Source organism: Onychomys torridus, chromosome 21 (genome assembly GCF_903995425.1).
Source record: "Onychomys torridus chromosome 21, mOncTor1.1, whole genome shotgun sequence".
NCBI classification, from domain to species: domain Eukaryota; kingdom Metazoa; phylum Chordata; class Mammalia; order Rodentia; family Cricetidae; genus Onychomys; species Onychomys torridus.
This window is the reverse complement of record NC_050463.1, coordinates 16,676,345-16,698,147: the sequence shown is the minus strand read 5'-3', so window position 1 is coordinate 16,698,147 and position 21,803 is coordinate 16,676,345. Positions and strand designations below refer to the sequence as shown.

Below are 21,803 nucleotides of genomic sequence, written 5' to 3'. Positions count from 1 at the left end.
CTGTCTGAAGTCTAAACCACCCCAGCATGGTGGATCCTATCTGGTCCTCCCATACATAGCCCACTGTCCTGCCCCCAGTGGTCCCCAGCTGTTCATACATAGCCAGGTATAAGTAAAGTGTGTGTCCACTTTGGTAATCCACCATGTACTAAGGACTAGCCCTGATTCTGAGCCTTGCTCTAGCCTTGGAGAAACGATTATTCATTTTATAAGGCACACCATTCAGGAATTATAAAACACAGATAAATCAGGTGCGGACAGTAGGAATCCCAAGAATAATGCAGCAGTAACAAGTGGTAATGTTTTTATTTTATTTATTTTTAATTTTAAAAAATCACATTTATATGGGGTGGTACACACATGCAATGGTACCCATGTGGATAACTTGAAGTAGTCAGTTCTCACCTTGTATCATGTGAGTCCTGGGGCTAGAACTCGGGTCTGCAGGCTTGGCGGCAAGTGCCTTCACCCTCTCAGACATTTCCCAGCCTTATGATTTTTATACACAGTAAAAATCCAGAAAAGAAGAGGCCTCTCCTCTTCGCACTGATACCTTGATTTTTCCAAGTGCCGTCCTTACCTGCCTGGCGGGTCCTGACTCGCTGCTGCTGGCACGTGTGCCATCGTGTGTGTCCTCTACATGCTTGCACGTCTCTGTGTGTGCCTGTGCGTGCATGTGTGTTTACTCTATCAGTTGGGCTACGTGGGCAAAGAAATGCTCAAAGAAGAAAAAGCTTAGAACCCTAGGGTGAGAAGAGAAGGAACTTGCTGCCCACTGCCAGAGCTGAGAACACCGAAGAGACAAGGTGCCACGAGGACCGTGGTGCCAACTGTTGTTTTAGCCCCAACTCCCTTCCAAATGAGCTCTTCCATGGAAACCAAATGTGAAACAGGAGCTGGGCTACTCCCTTCCACTCCTGGGTCTCCCACGCCGTTCCTCGGCATCTCTTCATGGCCTCACAGCTCAGTCCTCCTAGCCCCATGCACCTCCCTGACCTGCTCTGGAATGCTAATGCCCTCTCTGAAAGTCTGATTGAACCCCCAGCAGTGTGAGGTGTACTGGGGTATTCTGAGATCTATTCCTTTGCTTCCCTGGAGTACCCCAGGAAGATGCTTCCTCCCAGGGGCTTCCTTCCCATCTTCCTGCTCCCAGGGGCTTCCTTCCCATCTTCCTGCTCTCAGGGGCTTCCTTCCCATCTTCCTGCTCCCAGGGGCTTCCTTCCCATCTTCCTGCTCCCAGGGGCTTCCTTCCCATCTTCCTGCTCCCAGGGGCTTCCTTCCCATCTTCCTGCTCCCAGGGGCTTCCTTCCCATCTTCCTGCTCTGAGGATGGTTGGGCAGCCCCTCCTTCCCTTGGGATGTGAGTGAGCCCCACTGCTCTACGAGGCTACCTTCTCCACAGCTTCCTTTCACCTCACCTAGGTGTGCCCTACTCCCCTGAGTGTCCTTACAGTAGGACAGAGGGGTTTTGGCTTTGAGCTTGGTACGAATCCAAGCTCACACCACATCTACCCTCACCCCTTCAAGAGGGGCCCTATGGGTATACATGAATGAGAACTTTTCCTACTTGCAGGCAAGGAGATAGCTTTCAGCAGGTTCTTAGATGGGCCAAGACCCCAGAGAGGTAGTGGGGTGTAGACTGTGCTGTTTACCATCATGCAGCCTAACTGTGCCCACTCGCTGGTGCTTCTTCCAACCCCTGTGCACGTTTGTGTGGAGCCACCTGGAAAATAGTCTCTGCTTCTGCAGGCAGAGCCTTAAGGGGGCAGCCTATGCCATAGGAACTGCTCACCTCCAGAGACTTCATACTGCGTGGAGGGACAGCGGGAACTCTAGGGTGTGAGATGTTTCTGCACGTTCTTGTTCCTTGTCCTACAGAGTGTTCTGCAGAATAGCGGGGAATGAGTATGATTCTACCCCGAAGAGAATCCCCCCACCCCTGCCACTCAGTCTGCTCAGGTAGGAAGGGTCAAATGAGGTGGAGAAGTCATTCTTTATCATGAGCCCATCAGTTCCCAGACTCGGGGGCTCTGCTATGATCTGATCTGGCCCTAGAAGGCCACAAAACTAACCAGAAGAGGTGTTCATGGGATTCAGGCCACAGGAGTGTGAGAAAATAAATATTTCTTACAGAAAAAATATATAAGCCTACCTCCCCAGTTCTATTGAGTGACTATGTCCCTTTGCAAATAAGTCAATACTACTTCCCACAGATGAAACCCTGGAGTACAAAAACCCATGGATTAGCAGGAAATGTCATTGAGTCCATTACGGGTCAGGGATCACTGAAAAATGTCGTTGCTCTTCGATTGACTGTGTGTCCTGCTTCCCCAGCTGCTCTCTGAGCTGGGAAGAAGCCATGTGTGGCTCCAGCTGTTGCTAGCAGTTAATTAAGCAACCAGTCCAGTAAATATCACTCAGCAAAACAACAGACCGTACCTCCTTGGCCTGACCTCATTGTCCTAACAGAGTCTATTCTTAGGGGATATTACAGGCCCATGTTATAGGCTGTCTCCCACCAAGCAGCTAGCAGCCATTGTCCTGGTGGCCAGGCCTTCTAGAGGCTTATCCTTTCTGCAAAGTCGTCAGTGCCGCAGACTCAGGAACTGTCCCCCAGGGGATGAAAGCCAGCAGGTCCGTGTAGGGGTACTGGCTTTGCCACTGCTTGGGAGTGGACCCCCATCTTAGGAGTTTATCCCAGTGTGAGATCCAGTTAGGTCACTGGCCTGGAATTACTTCCGTTACTTACCCATGCCACCCACAGCAACTTGTACCTCCTTAAAAAAACCAAAACATGGGTTGGGGATTTAGCTCAGTGGTAGAGCGTTTGCCTAGCAAGCGCAAGGCTCTGGGTTCGATCCTCAGCTCAAAACAAAAACAAAAACAAAAACAAAAACAAAACTCCACCTCTGCCCTGCCTCTTCTGCTTCTGAAGTGTACTGTAAGACACAGACTAAGGAAGGTCATGGGCTGATGGACAACTGTCTTTAAGGTCAGAGTGTGGGGGGAATACCTACCACAAGCAGTCTCATTGACACCTGGAACTGAAGCCAGGATCTGAAGTGGGGGGGGGGGGGATACAGCTGAGGCTGGGCTAAGCAGTGACGCAGCTCTGGGGAGCAAGGCAAAGCTTTATAGAGAGGTCACTGTTTCCCCACGGGCACCAGGCACCATGTAGGCACACAGAGCAGAACCCAGCTTTTGTGGAGGCCACCGTAGAGAGATCACCGATCCCACACAGGCACTGTCTAGGCGTGCAGAGTAGAATCCAGCTTTTGTGGAGTCCATTGTACGGATTGCTGTTCCCACACAGGCTCCAGGCACCATCTAGGCCCACAAAGCAGAACCCAGTCTTCGTGGGGTCCAGCTTCTGAAAACCCTTCTGACTCAGAGATTAGGAAGCCAAACGGAGGGGACCTTGAGTTCCACGCTGTAGGATGGCCTTTGGATAGTGCGGCTCAGGTTTAAAAAGGGAGAAACGTGATGAGGCAGAGACGATACCTCCTTGGGGACAGTGTGAACCTGGTATGATGGGAACCAGATACCCCTGGCAGCTCCCTGAAATCCCATGGGCTTCCGACTAAGCCTGAGACACATGTGCCAGCTGGCCAGGAGGACCACAGGCTTCCTGTGGGGAATGTGAGAATTTGAAGCAGGTCCAGAGTTGTCTTTGCTGGTCCTTCCTTCTCAGGGAAGAGGCAGCTGGGAAGTCTGATCAGGAGGGGCAGGGATACCGGCCGAGAGGAATGGACTGCTGAAGAGCATGCTTCCTTGAAGCCATGTGCACTGTCAGGCGATGGTTTTAGGTAACACATTCCTTCAGCTTTAGTCAGGCCCTTGTAGTGAAGGTCACCATAGAAACCAAACAAAGTTCCTAGGCTGATGATGGGAGCTTTCCAATAACGAAGCTGTCAGTCATGTCCCCTGCCCAGCCCTGGCAGCCTGCCAGGCTGACTTGGAGGGCCCAGGGCATACCAAAAGTAACAGGGGAGTAAATGTGTTCTCTCCCCTGCTCCACAGTGGATAGGGCTACCCACCCTTATCTGCCAGAAGAGGCATTCCTGAGACCCCTGCTGGCCCAGCCCCTAGTCCCAGGAGACTTGGGAAGTCCTGAAGGAAGGTGTGTTGGCGCCCCAGAGGCACTTGCCAGGGTAGGAACCGTATAGCCCTCTCTACAAGCTCCTGCTCGCCCCAGATAAACAAATGCAGCCATCTGCCCCAGGAAACCAGGGCTGTTTTGGAAAATGTTTGAGGTGAAATAACTAGGTATTAACTGGGGCCAGACTGTAGCTAGATCCAGTCGAGGCTGAAGTTGAGCCTCCAGGGCATTTCTCCCAGCCACCTGGCCCCCTTCACCTATTTTTCAGGTTGTGTGTGACATATTTCTGGAGGTGCAATCCACCAAGCAGAAGGGATCAAGAGTCCTGGGGACTCCTGTTAGCATTTCTGCCTTAAACCCGGTGTGTTTATTTGATTGTTCTTATTAAGGACTTGTGGCACCTCAAAAGGATGCTTAAAATACCAGCTCTCACGGAGGGGGTTGGAATCAAAGGTATTCACACAAACATAGTTTATCACTTTGCTGGGTTCATTAAACATGCTTGGCTGCCACCGTGCGTGGGGACGGCAGCCAGGACTCGCTGGCCATGTGGCCGAAGAAGTGCTAAGCCAGGCATAATCACTGGCACTGTGGGATCCTTCTCAAAGGTCAGCTCCTCCTTGGCTGAGCCGGTTTGACATTCAGCATTCCCCTCCTCGGCTGTCCCGTGAGCACCTCTGGTCTGGCCCTGTGTGACTTGAGAGGTCTCTTGCCGCAAGAGCGGGGCTGACCTGCCTCTTTAATGGGAAGTCGTGGGGTCTTTGAGAGTCAACACACTGGACAGGGATGATAGATAAAAAAAGACTACAGCTGTGTATACCAGGTCAGAACCTGCCCTTGCCCTAAGAGCTCCTCAGTCTATCTGAAATGGCAAGGCCCCGTGTTGTGTGCTTTGGGTTCAAGTCCGGCGCGGTTATTGGGAATTTGTCTGGAGGTGGCCTGTGGTAGAAGGAAGTTGAGGTTGGGAGACTGGGCTGGTGGAGTCAGCCAGCAGTCGGCACTACACACGGATAGGAATAGCCCGTTCAGAGCACCGTGTGCCAGGTCCACGGGCTGGGGCTCCTCACTGGTGGAGCGGGAACTCGGAAGGACGGGAGCTACTCCAGGAAGCTGAGACTTTGGGGCCGCTGCTTTTTAAAGAGTCGGATCGAGTTCAATTCATTAAGAGGTGCGGGATCATTGTGAGCCTTCAAGGATTAGGGAACAGGGGTCACAGTAATCCTCCACACCAGGGAAAAATCATTAGCTTTGGGATTAAGGACTGCTAAAAAGGATCCCTTGAGTGTTAAAGATTAGTCTGGGGAAAAGTAATAAAACTGGGACTAGGGATGGCCCCTCCTCCTTCTAGGGAGGCCATTCCTGTTCAGAGTCCCTGTACGCATGACACCATCAAAGAGCATGTGGGTGTGTAATCAGTCCTTTGCCCCTGTGGCTTTCCCAGAGTAGTGGAATTTGGAGGATCTAGGGATCTAGTATGACCCTGGCATCCTAAACAAGGTCTGGGCCTCCTTGTAAGAGCCAGGTGATTACAGGCTGGAGGACAAGAGGGCTGGGTGGTGCTGTGGGTGGGGAGTCCACCCCCCAATCTCTGTGCCCTTCCTGCCTTCCTGTCATGAGATGGGGACCCCTGTGCTCCCTCCAGACCTTTTATTCCTGCTTTTCAGCCCTCCTGGCTACCCTCCTGACCTCCCCGGCATCCAAATTCCCTGGTCCCCAGAAACACCCCCGTTCTTAGAGTTTTTGAATTTCAGAGCCAAACTACCCCACTGAAGACTTGCTGCTGACCTCTCCTCCTTGTGTTAGTTGAGTTTGAAATTCCCTCTGTGGCAGAGACTGTGGCCTCTCCTCTGTCTACTGCCCCAGTGGAGGGTGGAGGATTGGTGCAGGCCGAACACTCAGACATCTCAGGAGACCCTCAGCCTGGCAGGACAGGGGCTCAAGGGCTGGAAGGAGACATGGAGGATTGGAGCATCTCACAGCCTGGCTCCTGCCTAATGATTCTGGCTGGACTGTTAACTAGTGGTGTCTTTAGTAAAATGAGATCTCACGTAGCCTAGGCTGACTTCGGACTACTGATCCTCCTGCCTCTACCTCCTGAGTGGTTGGATTAGAGGCATGCACCACCACACCTACCGTGATTTGACCTTCTAACTCTCACATGAAGAAGTTAATGGCAAGGTTAGGTAATATATCAAGCAAGATGAAATATCTGGTGAGGGGCAGAATAAGGATTCGAACCTAGGCCAGCGATAGCTAGATACTATGACATGCTAGAAACCCGTCGGGGCCTCACCATTCTTGCGTCTCCCTGTTCCCTCCCAGCAGCCCTAGGAGTGATAGGAACCATTTCTGTTTTACACACGAGGACACCGATAAGGCTCTGAATCCAGGAGTTTCTCAGGCACCATGGCAGGGAAAGGGATACCGGAGTCATCAGAGTCAGCTAAGATTTCTGCTTCTGAGTTGGGGAAGCCAGGGAACCCTCCATGTGGATTCCGTGCTGTGTGCAGGCTCTGGCCTTAGGAGTTAGACTTTACAGAGGTATGGCCACCTCACTCAGAGAATAGCCTGCTTTTTCTTCACTCAATTATATGTTTTCTATAAAAATAGAACTCATTAAAACAGCGCAGCAGGCCCAGCTAGAATTACTAATTACTGTCCTTTAGAGAGATAATGTTCCCTTCCTTACACTTTGCCACACCTGCTGCCACCCTTCAGGGAGCCAGGGAGAGCAAGAAAAGCCTCCCAAGATCTCAAGAGCACAGTGGGGACCAGTGGGGCCAGGGAGAATGGAACGTTCTGGAAGCTTCCCTGAAGCCTTGCATCCTTCACATTGCTCAGGCCCTGGGGACATCCACAGCTTTCTAGGCCTTGAGGAATCCCTTCCGACTCAACTACATTCTTCCGTGCTTTGGCACAGGTTTGTTAGTTGGGTATGAAGGAAAATCCCTGGAAGATAAGAGCTGGCCCCAGCCTAGGCAAACCCAGGCCTGGCAGGAAGACAGGACTAAGGGCAACTGCTAATCGTTCTCAAGGGGAACTGTGCGCAGGCACTGAGCAGCCTAAGTCATGCAATCTCCGCCTTGCAGCTGCATAGGCTCATTTGGAGAGGCTGGGGCACTCGTAGAGAACCCAAAATGAGCTGGAAAGGATGAAGTATCCCCGGATCCCATTTGGCAGGAAGTGAGCCAGGGCCAGGGTGACTCTCTTACCTCATCACAGTACACAAGGTGAACAGTTAAGATGTGTGTGAGGGAGCTCGAGCCTGGGACATGCTGAAGAGAGCAGAGCTAGAAGTCTGCACTCTAGCTCCCTGCTAGGACCAGACGTTTGCAAGAGGGTTTTCCCAACTGAGGAGAATGCTTTCCTACTCATCTCAGAGGCTAGAGAACTTCCTGAGCAGGCCAGGAAGCTACGGCACTTTCCAGAGCCTTCAGAGGCAGCTGGCCTAGAAATGTCTTCTGAGTCTCATCCAGTTTCAGCTTCAAAGCAGGAGCCTGCCCTGAACATCAGGCAGGATGAGCTGTGGGCAGCTGTGTGCCTCCCTGGGGCTTCTCAGCTGCTGCTGCTAGCTCATCAAGGTTCCGCCTCATGGGGAGCGTGTAAGTAGGGGATTTCCCTCCTGTTTTTCAGGTATGGAACCTGTGACACGCTCAACAGAGGTGGGACTTTGGTTCAAGTTTCTGTCTCCCAGGCCAGTATTGACGGTGCAGTTTAAAGACAATAATGTGATCAAAGATGACCATCCCTCTCCTGGAATAGCTTTTGTTGGGGTGTCCAGTAGATTCTGGTATCCCAGTCTTACATGTTTCAGTTATGCATTTTTACCTTTGACCCAAGAGAGGAAGACTCCCCCAACATACCCAGTCAGAAAGAGCCAGACACCTACACAGCACACCTAGAACCTTCATAGCACATCTAGAACCCACACAATACACCTAGAACCCACACGGCACACCTAGAGCCCACACAACACACCTAGAATCCACACAATACACCTAGAACCCAAACAGCACATCTAGAACATCTAGAATCGACACAATACACCTAGAACCCACACAGCACATCTAGAACCCACACGGCACACCTAGAGCACATGGCTCCTCCTCAGAGTCTGTCCTGTGAGGTGAAACCCTGTTTGTGAGCAGGTTGGAGTGGAATTGGCCAGTGTGTTATCTGCCTGGTGTTGTATGTCTCTCCCATACTGCAGCTCTAAGAACTCAAGTGACCAGACTCCCGTGCTGAGCACACACTGTATGCTAAGAACCCACCCAGGAATTGGGGAAGCGAGGCACACTGCCACTGAGGGACGTGAACAAGCTGATGAACACAAACGGAGAGACACAAAGATAAACGGTGCCTTTTCCACCTGCACCAGCACTGGCCAAACACTTGTTCCTGGAAGATCCAGCTAAAAATACTTCAGATGAACTTACATCTTCATCATGAAAACTTTTAAGCAAGAGAGAGACACACAGCCACCCAGGGGCTTCTTGAAAGAGGACCTGAGCCTTGGAATTTTTTCCCTAAAGTCTTACTACTACTTATTCAAAGATATTTTAGACTCGCCTATATGGCATATGATGGGCCTGAAGATGAAGGAGAGCCAAGCTTGTTCAATCTGCTCTACCTGTCCCCCAGAAACTCCCCTGGGAGCACAGGGTTCTGATGAGGCCATGACCATAACTCCAGCCAGTCACAATGGTATGCCATGGGCTCTGTCTTAATAGCTGAGCAGGGAACAAATTTGTGCATTTTCTGGGCTAGATACAAATGTCTTAGAAGAATTGGATCCAAGTTTTTTACAGACCTGAGTTTGTGGATCGCTGAGTTACAGACAGGGCAACAGTGTGCACTTCCAGACAGTGTGAAGGCTTACACTGGAAAGGGGTATATTCAGCCTATGGTGGTTTGAAAAAAATGGCCCCCAAAGGAAGTAGCACCATTAGGGGGTGTGGCCTTGTCAGAGTGGGTGTGGTGTTGTTGTAGGAAGTGTGTCACTGTGGAGGTGGACTTTGAGGTCTGATATATGCTCAAGATACAACCCAGTGTCTGAGTTCACTTCCTGTTGCCCTTGGGTCAAGATGTAGAATTCTCCAAAACCTTGTCTGCCTGTACACTGCCATACTCCCAGCCACCATGCTGCGCCATGATGATGATGGACTAAACCTCTGAGTTGTAAGCTGCTACCTCAATTCAACATTTTCCCTTGTAAGAGTTGCCATGGTCATGGTGTCTCTTCGCAGCAGTAGAAACCCTGACTGAGCCACAGCCCCGTGGAGATACTGAAAAAGCTGGAGGATGACCTCTGTGCAGGATTTGGCCAGATGTGACAAGGGGAAGGGTGAGCCCTAGCAGAGGCCACAATGCGAAACGAAGCAGGGAAAGGTGTCAAGGAGTTGCTGACCCCAGTGTCCTCAGGCCAAGGTCACAGGGGAAGAGGAGGAATGTAAGCTAGAGCCCAAAGTGGAAGGCCTTGAGGCCACACTGAGGCATGTGTGCTGATGGTGTGGACATCAGGCAAGACAAGTTCTGTTGAAAGATCCCTCTGACAGTGTTCAACTACCCGCCCAGGAAGACTCCTCGGGAGCTATCTGGAGCCTCCGGACCTGAGGCTCACACCCAAGGGTGATGGTTGGAGCTCTTGCCCAACCCGGAGAGGATGTGGTTGGGTTGAGAAATTCCACTCCAGGTCACTCATGCAAGTGGAATGTCAGGCACCAGGAGGACACGGCCTGTGTCCATAGAGACTGTCCATCCAGCTCAGCTTTCTCCATCCCCAGCACATGGTACCTCTGGTCTCTTTCAGGGACCCGTTCTAGCTGTGACACTGGGACTTTGGTGTGACTCAGTGGCAGCCATGGGAAGAGGGATCTGGCCAAGAAGGCTGTCTGTGGGGAGTCCTGGGAAGCTGGGGGCTGGTCGGCCCTGGTAACTGGTCTAGAACTCTGCTGCTCTGGCTACCTAAGGGAAGTTTGGTTTAGACCACGCCCACCCCCAACACTCTTGCTCTAAGTTGTCTTCCTGCCCAGCCCAAGTTCTGTCTCTCTCCCACACCCCTCCTCCCTGCTCACTCCCCCACACTGCTGCTGTCCCCCACACTGCTGCTGTCTCCCACCCACTTTGTCATCAGACACCAGCTCCAGTGAGACCCCCTTCCCTGTTCCTTCCCTTGCGCTGGAGTCGGATCCGCACACCCAGCATTTGAGGTTCTGGGCAGCTTGACATTTATAACACTCTAATTGTTGCCTTGAGGCAGAAATTGTCTCTTCTACTTCGTCTTCCAGAAGCAGAGGCACCTCCTGACAGTGGCATATTGGGCTCTGCGGGCATCTGAGAAGGATAGGTGGTGGCAGCTCATTCTCCCCTGCAGCTCCCCTACTCAGGACTGGGCCCCGTTCTGCCCTCAGGACCTCATAGGCAGGGGATGGGTCATGAGCTCATGTTCAAGAAAGGTTGCAGAAGGGTTGGGGAAAGTGGGGTTTAAAGTCTAGGCTGAGCTGGGCATGGTGGTGCATGCCTATAATCCCAGAGGCAAGTGGGATTTAAGACCAGCCTAGTTTACATCCAGAGTTCCAGGTGTGGCAGAAATCCATGGCAAGAGCCTATCTCAAGAGCCAAACCAAATAAACAAACAAACAAAAAAAACCCCAAGAAATTGGTAAGGTGCTTTTGTAACATGCAAGAGGCCCAGGGTGAATCCCTAACACCACACAGAACAGGGTATTGACATAAAAACCACAGCTCTCATCCAGGCTCCACAGTCCTGAAATTCTAATCAGCCAATCAGCCTCTGCAGACAGATTCCCTTCAGAAGTTTTTGTTCATAAGGGCTTTATAGTACCCATCTGTAATCCTGTAGTCACAGCAGTTGGTAGGTAGAGGTGGAGGATCAAGGTCATTCTCTGCTATATAGTAAGTTCTAGGCAATCCTAGGCTACATGAGAGCCTACCAAAAATAAGGTAAGCCCAGGTTGTGTGAGATGGAGAGATGAGGCCGTGGTAGGGAGAGGGCAGATGCTATCTGCTGCAGCACAAAAGGCATTTTTGTGGGAAAGTGGGAACAAATATGAGCCCAGAGCCCAGACCCCTCTTCTGAAATGCACATGAGTAAATTCCACCATCGTCATTAGTCCATACCAAGTCAGAGTCTAAAAAGTGGTGAAAAGCCAGGACATGGAGGTCCAGGTCTGTGCAGAGAAAAGTAAGGTTGGCTTGCCCTGGGTCAGGCCGCAGCCTGGGCACCTCAGGTGGAGCTCCCAACACAGCTCAGCTTCCCTGGAGCTGGCATGTGTGGCCACATGGGCCATGCTTCAGCACAGACAGTAGTGACCAAGTCTGTGGTCATGGATGAAGGGACCTCACTACTTGCTGACCACTCTGGGAACTAGGCCACAACCTTGTATGGGTCTCAGTGGCTCAACCATTCTGCAAAGGCTGCCCCGGTAGCTGCTGTATTGCTAGTGTGCTGATCTCAAAACACCAATACACTGTGGTACTTTTATGCTGCCTGGGCCCCCTCTTCCAGCACGGGTGGACCTCCTTAATGAGGAAAGCCTGGCGCTGGACACAGCAGGGCTTTCCAGCCCTTCATAGTCCTTAGTGAACAAGGGTGCTAATGATCTGGGTTAAAAGCTTTGGCCTTTGCTGATTGATGTGTTCAGGGTAGTGATTCAGAGCTGCTTTCTGACTGTAGAAGTATGGCCCAGACATACATGCAAGGCAAAACACCCATACACCTAAGATAAAAGGCTGTCTGATCAAGGGCAGATGGTAAGGTGAACAGGGCAGACATCGGCAACCGCTGAAAGGTATCTCATTGTTTGCCTATGAAGAAGGGAAGAAACTGAGGCATGGAGAGAAAGTCTGATGGGCGTGTCTGAGGCTCTGCCTTCTGTGGGCTGGGGAGGTGAGCATGTGGGGTCCCCCGCCCAAGCCCTAACCTTGGAGGAAAGCCAGGGTCTGCTGACTGTGGCTGTCCTTCTCCGTAGCCTGATGTTCACCAAGGTGAAGCTGGAGCAGGTGCTCAGAGGCCCGGAAGAAGCCCTCGTGACATGCAGGCAAATGCTGAGACTGTGGCAGACCCTCTACAATTTCTCTCAGCTGGGGTAAGTGGCTGCCATTGCCCCTTGGCTTGTCCCAGGGTAGAGGGCAGAGTCGACAGGTGGTAGCAGCCAGGCTAACAGTTGTCCCAAAGGCCACAGACCCTACAAAATGCGGTGGTTGGTTTGGATGGAGATATGGAACTCGGTGTTTAGGGATTTTTAGACCCGTGGCTCGGTTTTAATCCCTTGACAGTCTTCTGTACCACACACGAAGACCTGGTTAGAAGATAGAGCTCAGGGTGGTGGAAAAGTAGGCCATGCTTGAGCTCCTGAGTTGGCGGGTCCTGGGCCTCTTCCTTTTTGTGATACATCAGCCACTTACGTCTTCTGCATTAGCACAGTCTGAGACTTGAGCCTTTGTCTAATTTACCAGTCACTTGCCTGGAAAGTGACTATACTGGGAAGCGAACCCTGAATCCCAGACCATGGAGCATATCTTGGAACCTAGAAGGCCTCAATCCAGAGAAGACCCAAGGAAATAGGATGGAGTATAAAAACCTCAGACAGAGTCAGCCCTCCCTTTGCAGGCTACCAGGTCTGGGAGATTGCAGAGCAGGGCAGAATTAGTGGGTTGAAACTTCCAGAAAGCTGTGGGTGATGGATTTTTCACACAAGGAGTAGAAACACTCCCCAGCAATGGGCACTGTAAGCCCAAAGACCATTCATTCTCTGATCTGGGTGGATTTGCATTCAAATGCCTTTTGCTGGAGCAGGTTCCCAGGCTGGCTGGGTTTGCACAGGAGTTGCCCTGGAGCTAGCTGCTCCTTATCTGGCTGGCGTGTTGGTTGTACATGTGGCCAGTCTAGACACGGCCCCACAGAGTAGTAGCTTTGACTCAGAGCAGCAGGCTGTGGAGCTGCCAGGTGTTCTCACAGGGGCAGGGACAGCTGAGCTTACCCTGATGTCCCAAGTCACCACACACATATTCCATTCTGTCCTGAGAGGCTGGTAGAGCTCAGAACGCAGACTACCTCTTCAGGAAACTGCCACAACTCTCTCAGCCCAACATACAGCAGAGCTCAGCCAGGTCACTGCTTGGGCCCACAAATCTGGATCCAGTCCCTCCTGGCTGCCTCAGGAGACAGGAAGGGTTTTTTTTTTTTTCTTTGAAACCTAGAGCCAGAAACCAGAAACCACTGCTTGTAAAATCTAATTTTGGGCAATCATAAACTAAGACCAAAATCCACAGCGGGAGGGTCTGACCCACCTACCACGAACCTAGCCAGCCTGCACCACTCCCACTCAATACCCCTGTATTCTGCTCAAACCACACTGCTAGCCCAATGTTCTCATCACCCCTAGTCCCCGCTTCATGAAGCTACAGCAGCCACCCAGCCCTGCCCATAGCAGGTGACTTGCTTAGTTTGGCCCACCCCCCACCCAGTACAGGGTCCTTCAGAGTAACATGTTGCAATGTTAACCTTACACTGTGCAGCATGGTCTCTCAAGAGGAGCTGTTTCAGTGCCTGGCCAGCTTTCTCTCATGGGAAAAGAGAAAGTTTGATGGGCACCTGCATGGAAGTGAGCTCTAACCTAGGCTCCTCTGCAGGTGTCAGTCAGTAGTCTTAAAGCTGTACATCATGCTCGGTTTCAAAAGCAAAGGACCATGGGAAAAGTTGGGTAGGTGAGAAGGAGTAGGACGTCACTGATTTCCCACTCAGTGCTTCTGGAATTAGGGAGAAAAACGTCTTGGTCACTGCTCTATTGATATGAAGGGACACCATGACCAAGGCTCTTGACCTTCTGATGGTCTTTTTTTTTTTTTTTTTTTTAAGCTGAGGACGGAACCCAGGGCCTTGTGCTTGCGCTCTACCACTGAGCTAAATCCCCCTGCCCCAAACCCCAAGGCAACCTTCTAAGAGAAAGCATTTAATTGGAGGCTTGTTTATAGTTTCAGAGGCTTAGTCCATTATTATCTTAGCCAGGGGCATGCATGTATGCATGCAGGCAGGCAGGCATGGTGCTGGAGCAGTAGCTGAGAGCTACATCCTGACCTGCAAGCAGAGAAAGAGAGAGACAGACAGAAACAGACAGACTGATTTACTGGGCTTGAAACCTCAAGTGACACACTTCCTTCAACAAGACCACGACTCCTAATCCTTCTAATCCTTTCAAATAGTGCCACTCCCTGGTGACCAGCATTCAATTAGATGAGCCCATGGGGGCCATTCTTATTCAAACCACCACCAGGGGAAGGAAAGGAACCACCCCTGATCTGCTGTGTTTGGAGAGATAGTTTTCTTTGAAGCCCACTTAAGATGGCTGAGCATCTACAAAGGAAAACAAAGATGCCCTGGACTGTGGCATCATCATCTATGGCGCCAGCATCTTCGTGTACCTCCCACGGGAAGACACCTCCTGGCACCTTTTCTGTACTGGCTCTCCTGATTTCCCCAACCCGTGCCAAGTGCCATTTGCTTCCTCGGCCATGGGAAGGTGCTGTCCCAGAGTGCAACAGCTACTGCCTTTTTGAGCAGGCTCCTCCCTGGCTCCTCCCACCTCCCACTCTGAGAAAATGAAAGCCCCTCCCCGCAGTGGGGTGGGAGATGCAGCGACTCAGAGAGATGGATGGAAAACAAAATGAGACCCCCACATTTGCTTGTCTGCCACCCATCCTCCCTAATCAGAGCTCCTTTGGGGCTGCCTGGCAGTCTGGGGGTTCCATTGCAGAGTGGGGCCCCTGGTCCTTCACCCAGGCCGTCAGACCAGAGCCAGCCAACAGTGCCTGTGCCTGGAGGTAGAGGCCTCACCTTCAAAGAGGGCCATGAGCACTGTGGTGTTCCTATGTCTGCCCAAGTGTATAGGACCCATGCTGCTCTGTCTGTCTGTCTGTCCTTCTGTTTGTCTCTATCCTTTCCAGCCATTCTGGATTTGCTCTCTTTCTTGAGCTTGGACTCTAAGCATTAGAGTCTGCTGAAGTGGGGTTCCCTCATGCTCCCTGCTGGCCCTGGGGGTGCCGGTCCTCTGCATCATGGAGTCCTGCCCTCCTTTGCCTTCCAGAGGCCTGGAGAGGGATGGCAGCTTTGAAGGCCTCACGGTGAAGAAACAGAATGGCATTCACCTGACTCTGCCGGATGCCCATGACGCAGATTCTGGTAAGATCCAGATTGATCTTGGCTCTGGGTGGGGCTGGCAATTGGCCCACAGAGGGTGGTGGCCACCCCTTTGTGGGCAACAGAAGAAGGTCCATACCTCCTCAGCACAGTGAAGGGACAGAAAGCTGGCCTGGGCAGAGACTGCTGCTACCCCTCAGAGCAAAGCCATTGGCCAGTCTGCCCAGTGTCTGACCCTGGGGTCAGACAGAAAGGAATGGGTTGAGTTCATTTCAGCTCAAAGCTCAAGGTTGACTCTTAAAATGATTTTTATTTTATGTGCATTGGTGTTTTGCCTGCATGTATGTCTGTGTGTGGGTGTTGGACCCCCTGGAACTGGAGCTAGAGACAACTGTGAATCACCATGTGGTTCTGGGAATTGAACCCAGGTCTTTGAGAAGAGCAGTCAGTGCCCTTCACCATTGAGCCATCTCTCCAGCCCCTCAAACTGGACTCTTGACTGGAAAACTCATCCTGAAACCCAGGGCTCATAAAATTCAAATGAGATCAGGAATTATAAGTGTCCATCTTTAAACCGAGGACCTGCTTCAAGCAGAAACCTTCCTCAAGGACACAAGAGAAATTCGTCGCAGGGTGTGAGTGTGAGAGGTTGGACTTGGTAAACTGCCCTTATTCCCTCTCCCCCCACCCACCCACTTTGGTGACGTGAGTTAAGCCATGCTTTGTTGTTAGAGAGATGGAGGGTCTTTCACTAGCCAAGCCCAGCACTTGATTCCAGAGACACACTGTGAGAGTGCTTGGGAAACTGCCTTCTCCAAGGAAGGGCATGGTGTGGGGCCGGGGGAGTGGGGGAGGGAAGGGGGGGACCTCTTGTAATTAAAGAGAGAAGAATTGCATCCAGTTGTCAGGGCTTCCCATGGTCTTGTCTCATAAACTGGCCGTCTGTGGTTTGTCCTGAGGCCTCCTGAGTTTATCTGTTATTGTCTCTGAGAAAGAGAAAGCACCCATGGTTCACCTGCATGGGAATGTCAAATGTCAACAGCTTATATACCCCGAGCAGGGCCCGCATGGCCCATAACCACAGCAAGAGAGGTTCTCTGAGGGCATAGGTTACCTGTGAGCTGTTGTCCAAGTATCTTTTACTTCCCAGCTTCAAATGTGTGGGGTCTCAACATCTGTGAAACCGTGTGTACTGTGAAAACAGAAAGTCAAAATCACAAAAGAAAGAAAAAAATCAGCCCTCCATTCACCACCTGAGGAAAGGGAATCCCTTCCACACACACTCATATTTAGTTGGTTAAGGTGCCTGCACTGTGACGAGCTGTTCTCCATTCACCTGAATAGCGTGATGACCTTTACGGGTCAGTGCCGCACGAGCATGTCTTCAGAGCCTTGTGTGACTACACTTTCACTTATTTTTAATCAGCTGCTATGGTTGAACATTTGGGTAATTTTCTGTTTCCCGTATTAAAGGCAGCAGCCAAATGAGCATCTTTGCTGATGTTTATGATTATTTGCCCTGGGGATAAATCCTCAGTGGAATTTTGGCCAAATTACCCCTTAAAAAGCACACCTGCCCCTCTGTGGAGCAGGATGGACAGAAGACCCTCCCCAAGGTCCGTGAGCTGGTTTCTTGGCAGCTGCCCGGGATGCCCTGTCTGCCCTGTCTGCTGGGCATTGACTGCTCTAGGCCAGGGGCATGTGTGCCCTGACTTTGCTCAGTCCTATACTCTCTTGCCCTTCAGGTTCTCGGCGGGCATCATCTATCGCAGCCTCGAGACTGGAGGAGGCCATGTCGGAGCTGACCATAACAACCTCAGTCCTAAAGCAGGGCCCCATGCAGCTGTGGACCACACTGGAACAGATCTGGCTTCAGGCCGGTGAGTGTCCCCTGATCCATGCTCATCTGTATGGCCGAAGCCACTAGCTGCCCAGACCTTGTCCTTGAGGATGAAGGTGGGGAGATTTCTGAAGAAGCTTACATAGGCTTATACTCTTGAGTTCTATAGTTCTATTTCCAATCTCTCCTCCCTTCCTCCCCTCTTCAAGTTACCCCATCCTAGCCTCAGAGAATGTTTGCACTCAGAACTCAGGTACTGGGATCTTGTCTTGGTGCCCCCGAAGAGGAATGCTCCAGAAGAACAAGACCACCTACTTCCCTTTCCCTGAGGTTTCTGCTTGTCTTGGCTGGCTGGTTGTGGGTTTTCTTCTTTGCCCAGTGGGGAGAATGCCTGCCTCCCTAACCTGAGAGGTTCCTGGTGGCGATAATATCAGAGGTTTGAGGTCAGATAAATAGTCCAGAGGGCTAATGACATGGAGGCGGCTGGCTGTCCAGGTGACATACCTTTTGATCCCCAGCCAGCACTGTTCCGACAGGCAAATGAGCGCTAGCAGGTTAGGTTTCCGGAAGCCCTGGCTGGAGTCACCCAGATTAGAGTCCCGTGCATGCCGGCTGATAGCCGGCTAGCCCTGGTCTGAAATGACTCACAAGCAAAAGCAGTTAGTACGACACATAGTGGGCGCTCCGCAGCCAGCACATGGCTTCTGGAGCCGCCTTTCGGGTTCACGGTGGGCTGTGAGGCTGTGGGGCACCCCCAGACTGTGTGCTTGGCTCAGAAATGCCAAGGAGTGACTCGCTGGAAAGTGTTCGGCAACTTAACCTGACCGTGCTGTGGTGGATTACAGGGGAAAGAAAAGTCAAGAATAAGAGTGAACAGTAGAATTTAATGTCTCCGGCAGAGTCAAGGAAGAGGAGAGGAGATCTGCACCTACACCAGGCTACCCTGCCTTTGGTCTGAAACTGCCAAAGACTGGGGCCCTGGTTAGTCTCATCCTTCCCACTGTTCTCACTGGAGTGGGCTGTCATCCCCAAGGAGGGGGTCGGAATAGAAAGCAATAGAAAGTAGATAACCAGTTCCCTGGATAGGTGGGCAGGAGTTAGAATGCTCACTAATGAGAACCCAAGGCTACTTCCCGTGGCATCTTTCCACATGTGGGCACATTAGTACGCATCCTGTCGTGGACTCTGAATCTGGAGCGGAAAAAGTGGCCCAGGATTCACAGGAAGCCTAGACACGATGGCATGGTAATAATAATGCAAATCTTGCCCCACTCACATCTCAGGACTCCTTAGGATGCTTGGGGAGCAGGGGGCGGGGGCTGCAGGCTGCTGAGTAAAGGGAATGTTGAAGGTGTGTAAAGGCGTGAGGGAGCTTTGGAGAAGCAGGCCTAACAGAGCCCAGGCTGGAGCTCACCCTTCCAGGCTGCATCCTGTGAGCCCCTGCTGGTAGCTCCCCAGGCCTTTTGTTTTCCTGATGTGTCTTGGATTTGCACTTGGGTTTCTCAGACGCATTGCCTTATACTGGGGTAGTGGCGGTAGCCTCGGGGGACACCGCCATCTCTAGGGCATTGCTCACATCCATGTAGTTCACAGTGGCGCCTTGCGACACACACTCTGAGGCCGAAGATAAACGTGGAGGGGAAAGTACCCTCTCTCTTCCCGTAAGGACATACCATAGAATTTACATGCATCCTCCATCTCATGACTCATTGGCTGGGGCTCTGTTCTTTGACTGTCCCCAACTCCAAAGGACTCTGGCATTATTCTACATGTCCCTGTGCCTCACTACATGAGATCTGTCCTTCCGGAAGCAGGAAATAGACGATGTACAGCTCCCATGGCTGAGAAGGGAGTGAGAGAATGTATCCTAGGTCCCTCATCATGAGCATGTTGGGACTCATTTGCATCCAGTCCCTGGGCCGCCATGTTCACCAGCACTTACTGAGTACCTGTTGGAGGAAAAGCTGCCAGGACCAGGTCACCAAGGCCACGACTCATCCCCAGACTGCCCTACCTGACCAGCATCCCCCCTCAACCCAGCCCCGCCCCTGCACATACTAATGCTAATAGATGCTGTGAATGTGCAGAGAAGAAAACGATCCTTCATCACTTCTGAATGAGTCTGGTCGATAAGTTCCCCCATGAAACAGCTCTGGCTGGGAAAGTTACGCTCTTTCTCTCCCACACTTACGCTCTCCTTCCACTCCCTCAAGCCCCCCAGCTTCCAGGAGGATTTGCACTGAGGCTCTCAGTGGGGTCTTGCTTCCTGGACTGTGGGTCTGTGAGAACGGGAATGCTGCTCCCAGACCCATGTGTGTTCTGGAATCTTCAGTGTGTAGAGGTCCTTTCCATGACACACACACACATACAGCCCTTCTTCTCACTCCTGATAGCATCTCTGTCTCCGCTTACAGTGTACCAGAGAGAAGGGGTGTAGACACGGGACTTCCCCTGCCCTGCATTTGCAGGAAGCTGACCTGGTCTCCAGTCCCAGTCACTCATGTTACCCGAGAGCTTTAGGGGCCTCACCTTGCAAGTGGAAGCCACCCCGGGTGTGTGTGCGTGTGTGTGTGTGTGTGTGTGTGTGTGTGTGTGTGTGTGTGTGTGTGTATGTCTGAATTGAAGCCTGCTAGAAAGTCACACGGAGCTCTTAGGAGGGTCCCTGCCTTTCAGGGCAGAACCAGGCTAACAGCATGTTGTAGACAAGGGCCACACAAGCCACCTGGCTTCAACCTTCCCTCTCCTTATTCCCCTTTGCCCTTCATTATTCCTCTGTCTTCCTTGGCTCTCTGCCTGGCTCCTACCCTGCTTGCTCCTCACTCGCTCTAACACACACACACACACACACACACACACACACACACCCACTTCCCACAGTCATGACTAGTGAGGTCCTGGGCCCTGACTGCCCGCACTTCAGCCTTGCTCTCTGGGACTCAGTGCTGGAGGGCCATGCTCTTCTGTGGAGTCTCTGTGACCCTCTGACCTTTCTCTACCCACATTCCTTGTCTCTCTACCTTTATTCTGAACATCCATATCTCCTGAGGGCCTGCTTCACGGGGGAGCCATGCTTACCTCCTTTGAGATGGATAAAAATGTCCTTACAGTGGAGGTCAAGGCCGGGCAGGGGAGATTGCTTTTAGAGAAGCGGTTCTCAACCTTCCTGATGCTGCGACCCTTTAATACAGCTCCTCATGACGGGGTGACCCCCCCATAAAATTATTTCATTGTTACTTCATAGCTGTAATTTTGTTACTGTTATGAATGGTGATGGAATATCTGATATGCGACCCCTGTGGACCAGGGTCATGGCCCACAGGTTGAGAAGCACTGTTTTAGAGCCCTATCTAGTTCTTTCCTGTCCCAGGCCCTGCACAACTGCCTCCTTTTTCTGAGGTCCTGGCAGGTTCTCACCTGGGAAGGCCCCGAGATCCTGGAAGGGCCCCCTGCTTCTCAGCGTAGGGCCAGCCTGAGGACAAGACCCTCCCCTTGTTGCACAAGAGTGTGGAAATGGGCCTTAGAGAGCGGACTTAGCCCCCAGCCTGGGGCCTAGAGCCCAGGTTTTGGCAGGAGGGGCAGGGCTACGGGAACCAGCCCCGGGTGCAGGGTTAGACCAGGATGTCTCCGAGGAGAACAATAAAAGGGCCGCTTGCAAAGCTCCAGGGAGCAGATGTTTTCCATTTGTACCCCGTGGAGGGTAGCAAGGGAACCCGGGAGCCAAGAGGAAGAGAACCAGAACCAGACTGAAGAGGAGGCAGAGCCTGCGGCAGGGAGGGTAATGAGACCAGCGAAAACAAGAGAGGAGAGAAAAGGAGCTAGGGGAGGGATGTGCTCTGGCACTCAGGGAAGAACAAAGGTTTACTGGCTGCCCTAGATAAGGCTAAGCTAGGAGCAATGAGTGCTAGCCCAGCGCTGGCCAGGGGAGCACATGGGTGTGGGCATGGCGAGCCTGACAGCCAGGAGGAAGAGGATCCAGGCAGTGGTGGGCACCATGCCACCAAGCTCCCGCTGCAGTCTCGGCTGGCTGGCCAGCTGGCTGGCTAAGAGCACCATGTTTGGTAAAACAGCAAGCAGTTGCTGAGGGCACCTGCTCAGAGGAGGGAGCGTAGGAAGACATGGGACATTGAAGCCCCCAGAACCTGTGTGCCTGGACCAGTGTGTGAGGGGCTGTTCACAACATGGCCAGAGCCCTCAGGAGACCTGCCTCTCTGACTCTGTCACCGGGCTCCCTGCCTAAGTGATAAAGAGGCCCATCAGAGAGCAGGGTAGCCCACTTACTTCTCAGGGAGTGGTCCTTGATGTGTGGCTTCTCACCTGGGTCCAGGGCCTCAGAATGCCCCAGGGCCCTCAGCACTAATTGAAATCTGTTGATATGAACACACTGAGGAGTACACAAGGCTGGGACTAGGGACAATCTCCTGGGGGCTTGGAGGCACAGGGCAGCAAGTTGTAAACAGCTTAATGAGCCATGAAGGAGCCAAGTGGGCCCAGCCTGGCTGGGGCTGCTGAGTGAGATCTGGGTGTTAAGAGTGTGACCCTGGATCCTCAGAGCTCCTATCCACAGAGAACTACCCCACAGGTGCTGGTGTGTGTGGGTGGGGGGGAGGCATCCACCCTGTACCAGCCCCCACCCTGCACCAGGCCTCACCCGGCACCCATCTCTCCACTGTCCCCTGGGGGCTCTGCCACAGTGGAGCCTGCCTGCAG

The 21,803-nt window shown here is 52.1% G+C and overlaps 1 protein-coding gene across 1 annotated transcript in view; it reads left to right on the top strand.

Moving 5' to 3' along the window:
• Positions 1-21,803, top strand: part of Ttc7a (tetratricopeptide repeat domain 7A) — a 108,358-nt gene that overhangs the window by 71,965 nt on the left and 14,590 nt on the right. Inside the window, exons 16-18 of the mRNA XM_036170431.1 lie at positions 12,090-12,206; positions 15,204-15,298; positions 17,002-17,136. Coding sequence (XP_036026324.1) covers positions 12,090-12,206; positions 15,204-15,298; positions 17,002-17,136 — 347 coding nt within the window. The remainder of the gene's footprint in view (positions 1-12,089; positions 12,207-15,203; positions 15,299-17,001; positions 17,137-21,803) is intronic.